The sequence below is a fragment of the Lepidochelys kempii genome, chromosome 6 (genome assembly GCF_965140285.1).
Source record: "Lepidochelys kempii isolate rLepKem1 chromosome 6, rLepKem1.hap1, whole genome shotgun sequence".
Lineage (NCBI taxonomy): Eukaryota > Metazoa > Chordata > Testudines > Cheloniidae > Lepidochelys > Lepidochelys kempii.
In genome coordinates this window covers 21646130-21661041 of record NC_136385.1, presented here as the reverse complement: position 1 = coordinate 21661041, position 14912 = coordinate 21646130, and the positions used below count along the sequence as shown (strand labels likewise).

At 39.5% G+C, this 14912-nt stretch overlaps 1 protein-coding gene across 2 annotated transcripts in view; it reads left to right on the top strand.

Moving 5' to 3' along the window:
• LRP5 (LDL receptor related protein 5) overlaps positions 1 to 10225 on the top strand; it is a 248458-nt gene extending 238233 nt beyond the window's left edge. For both annotated transcript variants that reach the window (XM_073347077.2, XM_073347076.2), the window contains exons 21-23: positions 926 to 1065; positions 5945 to 6042; positions 6565 to 10225. In XM_073347077.2, coding sequence (XP_073203178.1) covers positions 926 to 1065; positions 5945 to 6042; positions 6565 to 6826 — 500 coding nt within the window. In that variant the 3' untranslated portion in view covers positions 6827 to 10225. The remainder of the gene's footprint in view (positions 1 to 925; positions 1066 to 5944; positions 6043 to 6564) is intronic.
• The last annotated feature ends 4687 nt before the right edge of the window (positions 10226 to 14912 follow it).

Below are 14912 nucleotides of genomic sequence, written 5' to 3'. Positions count from 1 at the left end.
AGGAAGCATGGGCTGTGAGAGCACGACAGCTCCAAAAGGGCTACGTGCCACCAGATATGATTGATTGTAAAAATAATGTAAGTTGTGTGGGCTGCATCTCTATGAATGAAACACCATGTTTTCCATGGGTACTTCATGGATGGCAAAACCTTCCCAAATAACTTCTAAACCAAATGTTTTCCTGATCATCAAAGAGGCTGATATTGTACCATATACCCATTATGAAAACTGTCCTCTGAGTTTTTATGGAGACAAAACCTGATCAGAATTTTTTTTCCCCCATGGAAAATGTTGACAAAACTGGGGGGGGGGGGGGGAATTGCTTTTGTAAATATTTTTCATGGAAAATGTGGCTTTTGGGGCAAAATATCCAAAATGGAAATCTTTTGGTTGTCAAGCTTTTATTTTCTCTATGAAATACTGAAATCTTCTGTAGAAAGCAGATGCTTCTTGCAAAAAAATGTCTTCAAAAACCCAATTTTTGGTCAAAAAAACAATTTAAACAGAAAAGTTTTGACCAGCCCTCATGGGGAGACTCCTTTATTGTCCAGCTGCTGTCAGTCACTAGCTCAATGCAACAGTGAGTGATACATTAAATTAATTTATTTTAATGTTGTGACTTTGGATTGTGACATTGTAACTTTCAAAGTAGAGGCTCATGAACCAAATAATCCATGCATTGGCAAGAAGACTTGAAGAGGAAGCTATAAAATGGAGTTGTACTCTCGGCTGGTAGCAGAAGAAAGATTTTGTTCTTAATAAGGAAAGTAAATGAGCTTTAAATTAACAAGACTACTTTCTCAGACAATGAGGGCTAATGGAGCTACATTGATTCACATCAGCTGAGGATCTGGCTCCAATACAATGGCAGATAAGATTGTAGTTACCTAATTGTGTATCCCTGTCTTGTTCTGGTTCCATGCAGGCATCTCTTGTGGAAAGTCTATGATTAGCTCCATGAGCCTCATGGGAGGAAGTAGCGGTGCCCCTCTGTATGACAGAAACCATGTTACTGGAGCCTCTTCTAGTAGTTCGTCCAGCACTAAAGCCACTTTCTACCCACAGGTAAGTCTTGAAAATGTGTCCAACAGGAGATAAAGGGCCTCCCATTTCTGTCCAAAAAATGGACAGATTAAAACTTGTGCTATTAGAGAAATGCTAATAAAGACCGTCTTGGATCATGTCATTTAGCAGTGGGGAAATCCAATGCTCACTGAATTCAATAGAATGGCTTCCATGTATTCCAGTGAGCATTGCATCGTGCTCGTGGGCTTTACCTTTATCTTTATTATTAAAAAGATGCTCTTCCAGGACATTCCTGTGCATTTTTTTTTTGTATGGGTGTTCTTACCACCCGAGTACTTGTAAATATCTGGTCCTCTGTCTCTGGTGAACTCTTTCACTGACCTGATGATGTTTGGCACTTCATAATCCCACAAGCATGCACAGGAGTGAGAAAACAAACAAAACACAGCCGGGTGGAAGAAAACACTCAAAAACTAAGCTTGGCTCGCTATTTATCCGAAGTGTTCAACTTCAATTCAGAAAACCAAATGCAAGCACCAGAAAAACAAAGTGGCACCACTGTATGTCGCTGAAGCTTAAAATGTTTTGTGGTTTTTCAGGTGTCTGGTTCTGGATTTACATGATTTCCCTGCTGGAAAATGAGATTCTTAGTCCCTAAACCAAATTTCCATAAGTTAGGAAATAAGCCTGTAGAGGTTAGGAAATGAAAAGGGAGAGATGCATGATAAAACCCAATGAGGAAGGGGCATTGGTGACTTATGGGAGAGGGATGCAGAGGAGGTTATTTGCACCAACATCTTTTTGTACAGTTGTTTTGCTGCTTCTCAGCATCACTGAGCAAGCAATACATACATTTACTCTTCTGTGTACATGAGCTTTCAGAGCCAGCCTCTATAAGCATTAGAAGGACTTTGACAAATATGATTAAGATGGTCCAATACTACAGTCGAGAGCCAAATTAGTATGTAAAGGGAGAGGGGTGTACACAAGTTTACATATAAACAGGTAATACGTTATAATAAATCAAAAAGAATTTGGAAGCCAGTATATATTGTTCTTGTGTCTAGCACTAACTATAATCTTATTTCTTAATTTTTAAGGGGGTAGGTGGGTGAGGGAAAATTGTGAATACAACTGAACTGTCTGTTGGTTCCTGCAATATAGAAAACCTTGGTTTGATTTCTTTTCCTCATTCGTCACTCACTAGGCCAACAAAGGAGTGAGTCAAGAGTCTGTAAAGATATTTGGAACTCCAACATAGCAGCCCTTTTAATTCAATATTAGTGGAGGAAAGAAAACCAGCAGGATTTGCTGGTCAACTTTATGGTAGATAAATGGTGCACACATGGGTGTCAGCTACTGATTAAAAATGTAAATCGTTTACATATGTAAATCTAAATGAGCAAGGAAGCCTAAGAACTGGTCTGTGAACAGGTTTTATATTGCTGTAACTATATGGTATGCATCTGATGAAGTGAGCTGTAGCTCACAAAAGCTTATGCTCTAATAAATTTGTTAGTCTCTAAGGTGCCACAAGTTATCCTTTTCTTTTTACGGATACAGACTAACATCGTTGCTACTCTGAAACCAGTTTAGAAATTGATACAGTTGAAGGCCTCTAGTGTGGATAAAGTTATATAGGCATAAAGGTGCTTATATTGGCATAGCTCATTCTTCTAACTTCAGGGATTGTACCACTTTAAATATATCTATTTCAAAACAGATATAGTTGGAGCAATACAAAACCTGTGTGTAGTCAGGCTCTAATTGTTCCTACTTTGTTGTTATCTTTTGCTGTGTTAATTGAGGCCACTTAAAAAGCATTAAACAGATAATCTGCAAACACAGGTCTGATATTTGAAGCACTGGGGATGAAGAGTTATGGCCAGAGATCTGATGAGTGGAGAGGGGAAGAAGTGTGGTGTGCTTTAAGCTTTGCTGCTGATCCCAGTCTCTCCATGTCATTTCAGAGTTGGTGGGCACTTCTGCTAAAATGATCAGCAGCGATATACTGAACAGTGCTAACATTTAAATTGCCACTAGCTAGCAGGGGCAGACTGGACAAAAAAATTAGTGGTTGTATTCTCCTACACTACTCAGCTCTGCTCCAGTCACAATGCAAGCTCTGCCTAAACAAGACATCAATCAGAGCAGATCATGCAGCTCTTTGTGTACCTCCCACTAACACAGAGGTCCACAACAACTGAGCTCCCCATGCAAACCACCACTTGTAACATAGACCTCGGTTGAGTCATCTGCAGGGATAGAACAGGTTCTCGGGATATAAAATCTGAACCTTTACTGCTTGAGCTAATGGACCAGCTACATTAGCTTGGAGGCTGTGGCAAACTCATAAACTTCTATGTTCAGCCTAGCCACTAAATGGGACCAAAGAGTCGCACTGTGTTAGTTTGGGTTTCATTAATTCTATGAAGCAGGAAGATAGCTAGTGAGCCTGTTCACTGAAGTCACAGACAGATTAACTGCTCCAAAAACCCATTATGCTGCAGCACAAAGAGAGGCCAGCAAGAGGTACTTTGCCTCCACCATATTGTCTGGATTTGTTTTGAGCTGTGGCCATTTTAGTCGATCCAAGCTGCCTTCACTTGGTACCTGATTCAAGTACCTCCAGACACAAAGAAATTTCCAGTTGCAGGGAGGAAAAAATCGAGTGGATTTGGGCCAGGATGCCTGGTTTTATGAGCACAGAGGGGATAAATGTAAGGTAATATCTGGTTGAGTTAGGCCAGTGCTCCTCACTAAAGTATTGAGGTGCTGGGGATCCTTTGTTACACACCACCTCCTTCAGACCCACGTCTGTGAAGGCCTGTGGGGAACATCAGGGTTCATGGCTGGGGGAGACTGAGTGTCTCCCTTGGGGAAGGCTGCATGCCAGATTCTCTTAAGGAAGCTGTTGTGAAGCCTTTACTCAGTAAACCATCACTTGACCCTGACTCTCTGGCCAGTTATGATCTGGTAGCTAATCCTCCAGTTTTAGTTTAAAATTATAGAGAGAGGCCGTGGCACGACAACTCTGAGCTTCTAGCTGTCTCTGGTCGTCTTCCTAGTTATTCTGGCTACGGCACAGACACATGAGAGGTGTTGATGGATGTTCTCCTGGCAATCGATAAAGATCGGGGCCAGATCTTCATCTGGTGCAAATCAGCATAGTTCCATTGAAGTCAATGGGGCGAGGCCAATTTACAGCAGTTGAGGATCTGGCCACAGGCATCAAAGCTAACATCAGTGAGATCTGCTGTCTTTAATATGAATTGTGAAGTGTTGTTGGCTCAGCTGATAACTCTAGTAGGAGTACATGGAGCTGCTCTTGGTGTGTCTGTTCCTTTCTTGCTAAGCATTCCCAGAGGGTACTCTTGGGCAATCGTTCATCATGCCTTAAGATGTAATTGTGTGGAGCTCCATAGGGCTGGGTCTTTTCTCCCTTCCTGCTACCAAGTCTGTTGGTAGGGTTAGTGTGGAAGTGTTATGGTGGTGCTTTCCCCCTGAGTTAATACTGATGAAATACCACAGCTCAACGTTGAGACCACTGTGCTGGTAGAAGTGCAATTTTTCAGATGCAGCATAAAACTGAGGTCCTGGTCACTTGTGATAATTAAAGTTCCTTTGGCATTTTTAATAAGAATACAGATGTTAATCAAACTCCTGCTCGAATAAAACGTGCCGTTTCAGTGGATACATCATTCCTCATCTCCCTGTGGTGCAGTGCTAAAGAACTGCTTCCTTTTACCCCAGAAGTAGCTGTATTTTAGTGGTGACTGAAGTGATCCCTTATCTACTTTATAAGGGTGTGGAGGCTTAACACTGTATTTATAAATCCTCTTCAGATCCTTGGATGAAAGGCACAAAGCGTTATCGTTTTATCTGTGTTTTATTAGTGCTGAAGATCATATTTCTCTTTCCCCTGACAGCGGGGGAGGAGGAATTGGGTGTATATCGAAGATGGTAATGAATACCTAGCGGCACATTCCCATCTTGCTGATCAGTGATTTATGCATGTCACTCCACTGGGAGGCAAGGATGTACCCATTACTATTGTTGTTCAATTGAACTGTGCTAGAAAGAACATGAAATACATGAAGTGTTACTGCTCACTTTGTTCCCCTCTAAAAATGAATAGACTGGAATATTTAAAAAACAAAAATGGGGAGGGAGGGTGGGGTGGGGATTTCCACTGCAAGTTTCCACTTAAACTTGAAGCATAATCAATGCTATTTTCTTAAGGGCTGCCAACAATTAATTAGTCATTTTTTTGGGTGCAGGATGGGGGAGATTTTAAGCATTCATGGCTAATAGCTTCTTTGCATTGCTGACCTTGTCAAACTGGTGTGATTTAAAAAGAGTAGTAAAAAAAGTTACCGGGAAAACATGGAGTGAACCAGTCGTAGTAAAGGAACTCAAGCTTCTGGATGTGGCATTGATTGGGACAGGGTAAGGGTTGGGGTGGAGGAGGCTCCAAGTCTGACAAGGAAGAGATCTGTCTTTATGTTCATAAATAAAGAAAGCTCTTGAAGGCACGAGGTGGGGAGACTGGAAAACTGGGTTCAGTTCCCGGCTCCATCATAGCTTTTCTGTGTAACACTGGACAAGGCACTTAACCTCTCATTTAAGTAGTAGGGAACTGTAACTCCCTCCGCTGCAGGAATCAGTGGCTGAAATTCTGTGGTCTGTGTGCTATGTCTAGGCTAGAAGATCACAGTGAACCCTTCTGGCCTTAAAAAAAAAAATCTATGAATCCTTATGAAGCTACATGTAAAAACAAGGAGAGAAGGCTAGACTATGGGTGAGATAATAGCAACCTATGGGAGATATTTTTATACTGTTTTTCACTGTCTTTCTAAGTATTGTTCCATAATGAGTTAAACTGAACCTCTGCCTTATTTGTTCTTAACATCCACAGATTTTGAACCCACCTCCTTCCCCAGCCACTGATCGCTCTTTATATAACACAGAGATGTTCTATTCCTCAAACATTCCTTCAACAACAAGATCTTACAGGTACTGATCAAATGGAAAGCTTGGCATTTTCTTAGGTTGAGGTCTCTTTGGTTTTGTGCCTAGGAAAAAAACCAATCTTGTTCAAAGCTTTATCTTTTAAAGGAGAAAAAGGGGTTGTTTTTTTCCCTCTTTGATCAAATGGCATGTCAGACCGTGGTTACTCTTGTTACTATATCAAACATCCACTTTATTTGTTCATTTCTGAAAAATGAAAACATTCTGTGAGTGATTAGTTGAGGCAGTAGAAATGGGGTCTAGAGCTTTTCACTGCTAGGTTGCTGATTATAATCCAGCCAAAATAGACTGTATCACCTGATGACAGTTCAGCACCCTGTGTAAAACAAGAGAAGTGGTTCTAGTTTGTGGCACCTAATTCCCTGATGCTCCTTTGAAAATCCCATCTGTAACACCTGTGCTTTGGAGGTCTTCACTCCAGCACCTTTCACCTGCATTTAAAATTCATGCAAAGTATTTTTTTTAAGGCATTTGAACACTACTAACACTGAGCTGTTAACTTTTCAGACCCTACCTTATACGAGGAATAGCTCCGCCCACGACACCATGCAGCACAGATGTGTGCGACAGTGACTACACCACAAGCCGGTGGAAGGCCAACAAATACTACATAGATCTAAATTCAGACTCAGATCCTTATCCCCCTCCCCCCACGCCTCGCAGCCAGTACATGTCGGCAGAAGAAAGCTGCCCTCCATCTCCTGCCACAGAGCGAAGTTACTTTCACCTCTACCCCCCTCCACCGTCTCCTTGTACAGACTCCTCATGACCTTAATAGAAGGAACTTGTCTTTTACTGTAAATATTTTTAAATATGAACAAAGATTAAAATATATTTTATGATGTTAAAAATAAATAGGGGTGGGAATTTAAAAAAAGAAAATGTGAATAAAAATGAATGGGGTGGGGCTGTGAAAATGTGTACAGTGGAAGAATATTTATAAATTTGATTTTTTTTAATTTAATTTCCATTCTTTTGTGCCATAATTGCCTTTTTTTAAATTGAAGTCAGGAAACTGATTTGACCTCCAAGGGACTGGGGGAGGGGGGGGAGGAAAGGATGAGGATGTTGAGCCTTTGTGGGTTTTTTAAAGTCCCCTTTTTAATGCTGTAAAATGTATGTCAATGTGACACCAAAGGGAAAACAAAAACAAAAAAAGAGGCTCCTGGGAGGGGCATGCTAAAAAGAAGCTGAGAGGCTGAATGACAAAACTTGTCTTACGGTTATTCGAAAAAAAAGAGAACAAAAACTATTTTGTTTCAAAAAATAATTTGTTCACTGCCAAAAAATTAATAACCAAATTATATATTTTTGTTTAGAAAGTTGAATGAAAAACAAACAAACAAACAAAAACCTCCCTCCTGAATGTTCCAGTTTGCAAACAAGCCAGTTGCTTCCCAGAGGAACCCAGGCACTAAAAGAGGCCAAGATTTTGAACCTTGCACTCTATTCACTCAGCACTAGTCACTCTTTCCAGTTCGACGTGATAAAACAAGGTCCTCCGTCATTCCCTAGCAGCCACTTCACTCTAGGTGGGCATGGGACCACAGAGCCATTCCTAGAGAGATTGTGGGGGTCAGCCAGGAAAGGTCTGTTATAGCTAAGTTAGTCTCCTCTTTCCTGAAAAATGGTAGCAGTTCCATCACCTGTTTCTGAAGTCTGGACTTCCTAGTCAGTTCTGTATATATAGCTCCTGCCCCTGTATTTAGCTCAGCAAATTGCTCTAGTTCCAGATGTCCGGATCCCAGAGTGTGGTGGTCCAGTAACACGCCAGCTCATATTTACTTCAGTAGGAAAGTTTTCAGATTAAATATTTGGGAAACTAAATATGTACAGAGGTAGAACAAAAAAACCCTCAAACAAACACAAGCAAGCAACCCACACACGTTAAAATGCATGTGATTTAGTTATGGCCCTATGAAAATTTGCTAGAAAATGAGTTTAATTTTACCAAAAGGCAGCAAAAATAAGGACTTTTTTTTTCTTTTTTAAAATTAACTCTTCACATTATAGAAACTGCTGTAATGCCAAGACAGCACCACAGAAGAGATCTGTTTCAGGCATTTAACATGTAGCACTTATCAGAGGGGTTCTCAGACTGGGGGTCGGGACCCCTCAGGGGGTCGCGAGGTTATTACGTGGGGGGTCGTGAGCTGTCAGCCTCCACCCCAAACCCCGCTTCGCCTCCAGCATTTATAATGGTTTTAAATATAAAAAAGTGTTTTTAATTTATAAGAGGGGGGGTCATACTCAGAGGCTTGCTATGTGAAAGGGGGCACCAGTACAAAAGTTTGAGAACCACTGACTTAACAAGCTGCTAGCTGGGCGGCTATCAGTTCCTTTTACCAAATTAACAGACATGAACGATATTTCTCCTTGCTATTATCCAAGGTCTCTACTGTTGCACAGTGCTTTTAGAAACTGTCCTTATGACAGCAGCCATAATGTGGACATGTAGTCAAGACACTTGAGAAAAAAACTGGATAATACGGATCTGCACCTGTTTTTTACAGCTGCTGAAGAACAGGTGCAGTCAGCCTCTGACAGACTGAATAGCATTGACAGAAATGAAACCTTTTCGTTTTTGAACTCTCAAGTTGGATTTTTATTTTAGCAAGCTTCCCCCCCACCCCCCAACCCGAGAGCAATAGAGAGATCGAGTGAGCAAGAGGGAAGGGAATCCTCCAGCTAAGGGCCAAAATTCTTCACTTGCATCCTCAGTGTGGATTTAAACTCCAAACATTCTGATCCTGCTACATTCTCAGATCTCACTGTCTGCTCTTCCTATCCACATGGATCCGAGAACAGAATTTTGCTCACTGTGATTGTCATTTTATTAAAAGTCTGAGAAGGAGCCTGGGTTTGTTAGCTTTGTAAAATCCCTAGCCTCTCTGATTTGGATTCAGCTCAGAGAAGAGGCCCTTTGTTTGCATGGAGAAAAACAGAGCAAAGTATTAAGAGTTTAATTTTGCAGATCAACCCTATACTAAAAACACTGCAAAATGGATTTCTCCATGAACGTTAGCTGTTCTGCAGTATGTCAGGAGAGAGGAGGTCATGGTGTCTGTTAACCTTAGAGTGACTCTTGGCAGATCTCTGGAAAATGGTGTGCGCTGTTTGGCTGAATGAGGATCAAATTTCATGTCACCATGTTTAAGTCAACTAAATTGTAAATAGAAATCCATGGGATATTTTACATGTAATATCCCTCATCTAAAGAAGAGCTTACACCAGTTGGAGACTACAGTCCAGTTATGTATTTTTCTCACATCACTGTATTTGTGTGTGTGCTCATTGTTCCTCATTTGTTAATGAATTCATAATTTTAGTAATGTCACTTTATAGCTCTTGCTTAGAAATATGCAATGTTACATTTCCTGTATCCTTGCGATGATGCTGGATGTGAGATTACATGGATTATTTTTTTGATAAACCACTGTTCATTTAAAAAAGAACCACATTTTTTTTTAATCTTAACCCCACTTAATAGGAAATAAGTTTTCAGATCATAAGGTTTGGGGTTGAGTTTAGGGAAACTGTAGGAATTTTGCTCAGACTTTGAGTTATCTTGACGATCAAATTCAGAACTGACTCTGGGAAACACTTCTGGGTATGTATGAATAAACAAAGCATATACAGTGCTTGAAAACAGCTTTTAAATTTCAGTTGGAAGAGCAGAGCCTTTTGCTGTGATGACCAGTTTACTGAGGAATGATCTTATTTGAGACCCTGGATGATGGTCAATATCTGAGACTGTGTTTTTGGAAGTCTTGCCCTGCTTTATTATTATTATTATGGGCTTAGTTATCGATCCTAAAAAGAACTTGTTTAAGAATTAAACATTTTGTTTAAATGGAATGTAAAGTATTACTTCTAAGTGCTGGAGACTGTGTACATCTTACACAGGGTTCCCACACTGCCAGTACCCTAGAAAAGATGTCATATTTCAGTAAGAGGGGCCCCTGCTTCCTGGAAATACGATGCAGCTTGTTCCTGTGAATGTACTTCCAGCCTTTTGAATTTCAGGCGCCTCAACTGAGCAAAACAGGTGCTATTTTCCTCTGGATCAGACTGACAGAGAACTGGAGAGAAACTGCTAAATGTAAATAATCGGTTATGGCCATTGGATATTGATCAAGCAGAAAATAAAATGTGCGGAGTGTTTTTTCGTCATTTGTATGTCCAGTTTTATTAACCAAGTGTGCCTTGGGAAAGATAACAACAGTGTTTGCAGAGAAAGAACTCTTAAAATCTGCAGGAAGATGCATATGTTTGGATTGCCTTAGTTTGAGCAGTTGTGGTCTTAAATCAATTTAGCCTGGTGTTTTTCATTTTCCTTGTGATCATTATTATTCACTGTTGCAGTATGTTAGCACTTCAGCCAGTTTAAGTTAAGACAGACCTCTCTGTCTGGTGTGTAACTAGTAATGGGCAAAGGATGTAGTTAATCCTGTGCCATATTTAACAGACAGGTGTACTAGGAAAGTGGAGAGAGAATGAAAGAGAGAGAGACTCTATTTACACTTGTAAAAGGAACTATCTTGTGTGGTTGCTATACTGAGATTTGCCCTGGTTACAACTGTTGATATAGATGAAGCAGGGTAATGCCATAGTGTAGACAAGCAAAGCTGCTATAAATCATAGCTTACACGAGTGAAATTACTCCCATTTCAAGCAAGACTGTGGTGCATCAGGGCAAATTGTGGCTTACATTGGTTCAGCTAGATGGGTGGCCAACCACCCATAGTTGAAATTCCCAGTAAAGATAAGGCCTTTAGTTGACAGAGTCTGTTGTATGAGTCCCAGTGCACTTACCAATTATCACTGATATAATTTGCCCTTCTTGTTTACCCTGAGCATTTTGAAAAGTCTCCTCTGATCCCAGTTACTCTGATGGGCATTACACTGAGCCAATCCAAGTGAGTAGCTGTGCTTGTAATTGAGCTACAACTGATCTCCATTAACGTCAGGAAATGAAAACAGAAGGCAGGCATGTTCCCAATAATTAAAAACACACACAAGTGCTTGGCATGGAGCCCTGAATTTGAAATATCATTTTTGATGTTAGGCAGGACTGAGGGACATAGTATAAATAATATCCTTATTTGGACAGAGCATTGCATGCAAGCCACAGCCAAAGGGGGACAGTGGTTTACAGGGTCAATTATTCAACAGTTTATAGGTTTAAATAATTTTGAATATGTTCCTCAGTAAAAATTTGTCTTGAACACAAAAGATTGAAAGAAAATTTGTCTACAGAGAAGGCAAGTTTAACTGGCCACCGAATAACCAATAATCCTGGCTACAGAAAACTCACTGTGAAATGTCCAAGAATTCTAATGCAGCTCGTCTCTTAGATGTAGCAAATACTGCATTTTGGTTTCTTTTTGTTATGTTGTTACATTAAAAACCCTTAGGCCATTATTCTGATTTTACTTAACAATAAGGTATCAGTTTTATATTTTAAAATGTAAGAGGTATCTGAAATGAATACTAATATACATAAACATTTTGTAGCTCCTGTAATTTGTTTCCTTGCTCTGCTTTCTGTAAATACCTTGTTGTAACTAGTATTCTTTTCTTTTTTGGGACTGGCCAACAGCTCTGTGGCATTATGACCCCACCTGAGAAGGTTCTGAAATAGCCCATCGCCCCTTGTCTGTGTTGGACCTAAGGTTAGGGCTGGTGGAAATGAGTCTGATACAATAGTCCTCTGCCTCCCAAATTAAAATCCAGCAGTCCCAGGTCCAAAGATCCCAGATTTACTTCCAAGCTCCCATGGCAATACCCTGCCAACTCTTAGGTGGTCCGTGGATATTACTGAGCTATAATGACCAAGGACCTGATCCTGACTGATTTCAGTGAGGAGTTAAGGCCCTGATTCTGCACCATTGACTTCAGTGGGCAAAGAAACAGACTGCTAATGCACTGAAGACCTCACTGATCAATCCCAAGCAGAACTTTTAGATTGACCATCAGGTATGAAGGCATGTCTGAACTGTGTTGTCAGAGACAGAAAGCAAATCTGAAACTTAGGGTAGATGACTGACTAATTCACCAGCACCGTATGTTTCTGAAAATCAAATACTCAAACTGAAGCACCTGTCTCTAGATCAGAAACATACTATGTTCTCCTAGTGCAGTGATCATCTGTACTTCTTCGGTGTGTGGGTGTCAGAGGGAGAGGTACTCCAACTTAATTTGTAAAATGTATTTGCAGAAGAACACTGTAAATATGTACTGAAGTACTTGGTTGCAATTAGAAACAAAATACTTGTGATATCAAATGAAATTTATCTGCATAAGACTGATATAGTAAAATTGCTTAAAGCAGGAGCAGCGCTTTGCTGTTGTACGTGAAATTTGAAGGGCATTGTAAAGAGAAATCTAACCCAGACAGCTCTTTTTTATCTTATCTAAATATACCACAATTGCTGCTAATGTAAATGTACCTGAATATACAAAGATTACCAAGAATTGTTATGATAAAAAGAATCCCTCACGTCAAGCTTTTATATTTATATTAAAATATGTATTCTGCAAACAATCTACATAGTGTAGCTTTATATTTGTATCATTTTGTAGAATTCATCGTCACAAAAGAAAACCAAACCAACATTTTAGTGCCTTGGGTATTTTAAACAGCTCAGCATATTGACGGGGAGAAAACGACGCCTTAAATTAAGTGCCCCAGTGGCTAGTTTTTACAAAATAGTGTAACAGTGTGCTTTTGTGCCCCATTCATTCCAGACATGCCCATATTATGGAATAAAATTAAATTTATTTTGTATTTCGTAATGTGGACTCTGATAAGAAATATTTGCTCCAAAAATATCAATGTAATTAATCTGTAATATTCTGTGATTTTTTTTTTCAGTTGCATTTTTTAAAGTGAGTTTTGGCTACTTATCTGCCCCTTTTGTAAGGTCAGATTTCCATAATTTTATATAAATATGGAGTTATGCCATCTATTAAAATACATGATGTTAATTTAAACAAACCCCAATAGTTTGTTTTATGTATTTTTGGTTAAATTAACATTTTCAAGTTGTCACTAAAATGTTTTTTGTCATTAATACCATACAAATTAAGTCCTTGAATCAGAAACCAATTAATTATTAAAAATTATTCTGCAGAGTATGGTTTTCTAGCATTAACATAATGAAAAAGAGCTCAAATTAGCCTTTCAAAAAACTACTTTGTGGAAGGCTTTCAAAGCCAATAAACAAACCATTTAAATATTAATCATTTTCAGTTTGTGACATTGCAAGTTGTGATGTTTCTTCAGGATACCAATACCTTTGTTTGAAGTTTTGTGTATAAATAACTGTAAAGTTAACAAACTCTGCATTTGTATGATAGATTTTGTGGATTTTGTTTTGTAATAAAATATTTTTTAAAAGGATTTGTTTGGCAGCTCCATGATCTGCTGACAACAGTGAATCCCAATGGGACAACTGATTGGATTTTTACAGCTTTGGATGACCCAGCAGTTGAGTAAAGGGTGGTATTCATTTTATGTTGTATGAAATTCAAGATTCACAATAACATATTAAGCTAGGGTAGGGGATACCCATGAAAAGCACAGCCCTGTCCACACCTGAATTAAAACTGTGATATAGCTATAATTGTGCTGAGAGATGTATACATATTACCATGGTTTTCCTGTCAAGAGTGAACAGGGGTTTTTTTATTTTAGACTTGTGCTATACACTAGTTAATAGGGATAGTCTATACGCCACGATTTGACTGTAGAAAAATGCAATGACCTCATTCACAAGATCAGGGGAAACCCAGCTACATTCTGCAATAGAAAGAGCAGCTGTGTTTAAATCTGGCTGTAGCTAGCAGTTTGGGGCAGGGGGCAGGTTAATGATGAACAGCAAATGAGATTCATAAATGTTGAGTTTGTGCGCTTTTAAGTATTCTTTTATTAAGAAAACATTCAAGGATGTTTATTTTAAGGGAATGGGGGGTTCTTCCTAATTTAACCTGAGCTATACCAGGCATGCCAAGCTCAGTCTGCCCTAGCTTTGCTGGAACACATGTAGAAGGTCACAGAGATGAGAAGTGTCATACCTTAATTGAAGAGACAGGGTTTTAAATCTTTAACTATGACATCCTTTCTCCCAAGTGTATATTAAACATTGGCGTTAATAACTATTGAGACTCCCTTCCCCTCACAATTGCTCAGCTTTCTTTGTGGTGTCAATATTTCACTAGTTCTCCAGTCATCTTTCTCCTTTCCGTTCTTCTTAAATCACATAGTGGGGAAAAAAGTACATAAGCTTAATTTTTTCCTTAGCTGGGTCACCTTTAAGTTTCCCCCTTTCAAAACAAAGAGTGGTGTAAAATGGAACAGACATGTTGTAACTCTGACCTAACTCAATTGTAATAATCATGGTTGCAGACTGAGGAATATCACTATCAGTACTTATTTGGTCCCTAAACTGTTATCTGAGCACCTCTCCTCACCCCTGTGAGGTAGAACTGTGCTATTGTACCCAATTTACAGATGTAGGACTGAGGCACAGAAACTATGTGACTTTCCCAAGATCACACAGGAAGCCTGTGCAGAGTAAAGAATTGAATCCAGGTTTATTGAGTCACAAACTAGTGTCAAAACCAGTGGGACATCCTTCCTCCCACCTTCCCCTATTGCAGTTATAATAAGAGTGGGAGGTTGTAGTACTTCTGTATTTGGCACTAATGCGACCACTACTTATATATTGTATCCAGTTCTGGTGTCTAAAATGCAAGATGGATGTTGATAAAATGGAGCAGTTTCAGAGCAGAGCCAGGAGAATGATTAAAGGATTGGAAAACCTGCCTTTATAGTGATAGACTCAAGGTGC